The sequence below is a fragment of the Anomaloglossus baeobatrachus genome, chromosome 4, assembly GCF_048569485.1.
Source record: "Anomaloglossus baeobatrachus isolate aAnoBae1 chromosome 4, aAnoBae1.hap1, whole genome shotgun sequence".
In the NCBI taxonomy this organism is placed as follows: domain Eukaryota; kingdom Metazoa; phylum Chordata; class Amphibia; order Anura; family Aromobatidae; genus Anomaloglossus; species Anomaloglossus baeobatrachus.
The window spans coordinates 6,984,520-6,988,354 of NC_134356.1; the positions used below are offsets into that span (position 1 = coordinate 6,984,520).

Genomic DNA, 3,835 nt, shown 5'->3' on the forward strand with positions numbered 1-3,835 from the left:
ACGCCAATGCTCTCATTGTGACAGTTATGAATTTAGCTACAGAACGAGGGGACTCATGACCTGTCTGCCAGTTCCCCATTGGCTGATATCACGCCTGGGGCATTTCCCAATGTCCTGTTCCCATAAAAAGGGGGTGCCGGCATCGTCCACATGCGGAGACACCATTTTTATGGTTGCCATATTTATCGGAAATATGGCTTGCGAGATATGAACCATTTTTTACTGGAGTCGTTCTGTCTGGTTATTTCCATAGCCTTGCTAACTAGCTAGCAGCCCCCACTACAGGGTGACGGCAGGGAGTCATCCTGTGTCCATTGTCCCTAAGCCACCTCATTTCCATATCACAGGACATGGCCATGGATTTGTTGCTAAACCAGTTGTGTGAAGGAAGGGGGGGGGTGACACCAGGAGAGGGCTTCCTGACATACTTGAATATCATGATTTATCGTCATATCTCCGGATTTACCTCACACCCCCCCACATCCCTTGGTCCCCCAGACCCTCTGCTGTCCCTCCGCACCCATTGCTCTCCCAGACCCTCCGCTGTCCCCCCACATCCCCTGCTCCCCCACATCCCCTGTCCCCCCACATCTCCCGCACCCCCAGACCCTCTGCTGTCCTCCCACATCCCCTGCTCCCCCAGACACTCTGTTGTCGCCCCACATCTCCTGCTCCCCCAGACCCTCTGCTGTCCCCCCACATCTCCTGCTCCCCCAGACCCTCTGCTGTCCCCCCGCATCTCCTGCTCCCCCAGACCCTCTGCTGTCCCCCCGCATCCTTTGCTCCCCTAGATCCTACGCTGTCCCCCCACATCTCCTGCTCCCCCAAACCCTCTGCTGTCCCCCCACATCTCCAGCTCCCCCAGACCCTCTGCTGTCCCCCCACATCCCCTGCTCCCCCCAACCCTCTGCTGTCCCCCCACATCTCCTGCTCCCCCAGACCCTCTGATGCCCCCCCACATCTCCTGCTCCCCCAGACCCTCTGATGCCCCCCCACATCCCCTGCTCCCCCAGACCCTCTGATGCCCCCCCCACATCCCCTGCTCCCCCAGACCCTCTGCTGTTCCCCCACATCCCCTGCTCTCCCAGACCCTCTGCCCCTCCCCCGATACCTGCCTTCCTTCCAAAATCCCTCAAGATCCCCTGCTATCCCCTAGATCCTCTGTTATTCCCCCCACCCTCCGTATCAGCCCCCCTCAGTCACCCCGCTGCGGGCATGCTGGGAGTTGTAGTCTCATCACTGATCTGTACCATATGTTAAACAGACATTTTGGGTGGAGCTGTAAATAACCGCTTCTGTCATCGTGTTTGGGGTTCGATTTTTGGGCGTTCGTGGTGTAAGGACTCGCCATCTGCGGAGCGGCCAGATTATAGGGTTTATCCGCTGCTACTTTATAAAATAATAGAAAAAACTTTGGACAGATGACAGCATAGAAAAAAGCTGTGGATTATTATTTATTTTATATAATTGATTGGCTGCAGGGTTCTTGTTTGGTCTCTGAGCGCTGCAGCCAATCACTGGTAACCGCGAAGCCCCATTATAAGAACCTAGACATTGCTTGTGCCCCGCCCACCCCAAAAAAATAAATAAATTGAGCATAAACCAGTGAAACTTGACCTCACCCCAGGACAGAAGACTCAGATGTGCTCCGCAGAAAGGTCACACGAATTCTGTCCCCAATTCATCGTGTTTTTGGCGGCCTCTTCCTCAGGTCGGGCGCTCGCTGCCTGATGAATTGTCTCGAGATGACAGACCCCTATTTGTGCTGAACGCTCCCTCCGCTCCCTACAATCTGCCGGGCAGTTTTCGCTGCGTATCTTCCCCCCTGTGAGCGGGGATCCGTCATTCCCCGCAGCGATTCCTCTACGTGTTCCCCCCTGCGGTCACGCGCGCCCCCCGCCTTGTTCTCACACCCGTTCTCTTCCCTTTCAGCTGCAGCGTCCGTGATCTCCGCACCGCAGCGATTCCTCTACGTGTTTCCCCCCCCCCCTGCGATCACGTGCGCCCCCCCCCGCGATCACGTGCGCCCCCCCCGCGGTCACGTGCGCCCCCCCCGCGGTCACGTGCGCCCCCCCCGCGGTCACGTGCGCCCCCCCGCGGTCACGTGCGCCCCCCCCGCGGTCACGTGCGCCCCCCGCCTCGTTCTCACACCCGGTCTCTTCCCTTTCAGCTGCAGCGTCCGTGATGCGCTGACCGGAGAGCTCCGGCCGTCACGTGTGGAGATGGCGAATCCATTGCGAGGAGAGGTCGTGAAGCTGTACAAGAACGTAAGCCCCCCCCCAGAAGTGACAACGCTGCCCTTAGAAGGTCCACGAGCTGTTCATCCAGAGCCTCCTAGTTCATGAATAGTTTGCCAGTTTCTACCTGCTCACTGCTCGAGCGTATACTCATGAATATAATTCCAGGCCTCCGGTGCAGACTGACACGCGCTGGGTGGTTATAGGGGTGTAACTATACATAATGTGGGTTTATTTAGGTGCTTCCCCCTGCAGGCCCTGACTAGTGGTTGTCAGTGCGTCGTCCCCCTTATGTCACCGTCTCTCTCGTCTGCAGCTTCTCTTCCTCGGACGGGAAAACCCGAAAGGCGAAGTTTTCTTCAAGGAGCGTCTGAAGAAAGCCTTCATGAAGAACAAAGACGTCCGTGACCCGGAGAAGGTGCGCGAGCTCATCGCTCGGGGGGAGTTCGTCATTAAAGAGCTGGAAGCGCTCTATTTTCTGCGCAAGTACCGGGCGATGAAGCAGCGATACTACGAGGACGGCCCCGGAGCCTAGAAGACATGAACCCGAGGCCAAAGCTCCGAGCTGATCCCTGCCAGACGGAAGGTCCTCGTGTCACGTCCCCCGGGCCAGAGGATTTAGCCTCAGGCTATGTGGCCATTTTGACCGAGGTGCAGATCACACAAAGACCTGATTGGGGACAAAGTCACTGCGTAGCCGGTAAAAATGCCGAAATTGGAGAGGACGGGAGAATAAAGCTGAATCACTGCATCTGCAGGTCTCAATTATTTACACCCAGAGGCCTGACCTCATCCTGACTAGTGATGAGCGGACACTACCATGCTCGGGTGCTCAGTACTGGTAACTAGTGATGAGCGGGCACTACCATGCTCAGGTGCTCAGTACTGGTAACTAGTGATGAGCGGGCACTACCATGCTCGGGTGCTCAGTACTGGTAACTAGTGATGAGCGGGCACTACCATGCTCAGTGCTCAGTACTGGTAACTAGTGATGAGCGGACACTACCATGCTCGGGTGCTCAGTACTGGTAACTAGTGATGAGTGGGCACTACCATGCTCAGGTGCTCAGTACTGGTAACTAGTGATGAGCGGGCACTACCATGCTCGGGTGCTCAGTACTGGTAACTAGTGATGAGTGGGCACTACCATGCTCGGGTGCTCAGTACTGGTAACTAGTGATGAGCGGACACTACCATGCTCGGGTGCTCAGTACTGGTAACTAGTGATGAGCGGGCACTACCATGCTCGGGTGCTCAGTACTGGTAACTAGTGATGAGAGGGCACTACCATGCTCAGGTGCTCAGTACTGGTAACTAGTGATGAGCGGGCACTACCATGCTCGGGTGCTCAGTACTGGTAACTAGTGATGAGAGGGCACTACCATGCTCAGGTGCTCAGTACAGGTAACTAGTGATGAGCGGGCACTACCATGCTCGGGTGCTCAGTACTGGTAACTAGGGATGAGCGGGCACTACCATGCTCGGGTGCTCAGTACTGGTAACTAGTGATGAGCGGGCACTACCATGCTCGGGTGCTCAGTACTGGTAACTAGGGATGAGCGGGCACTACCATGCTCGGGTGCTCAGTACTGGTAACT

General features: G+C 56.5%; 1 protein-coding gene across 1 annotated transcript; it reads left to right on the forward strand.

The window, feature by feature from the left end:
- The first annotated feature begins 2,174 nt into the window (after positions 1-2,174).
- ETFRF1 (electron transfer flavoprotein regulatory factor 1) lies at positions 2,175-2,988 on the forward strand. The gene is made up of 2 exons (XM_075341930.1): positions 2,175-2,267; positions 2,554-2,988. The coding sequence occupies exons 1-2, from the start codon at positions 2,223-2,225 to the stop codon at positions 2,770-2,772; spliced, it is 264 nt and encodes an 87-aa protein (XP_075198045.1). The 5' UTR covers positions 2,175-2,222; the 3' UTR covers positions 2,773-2,988.
- The last annotated feature ends 847 nt before the right edge of the window (positions 2,989-3,835 follow it).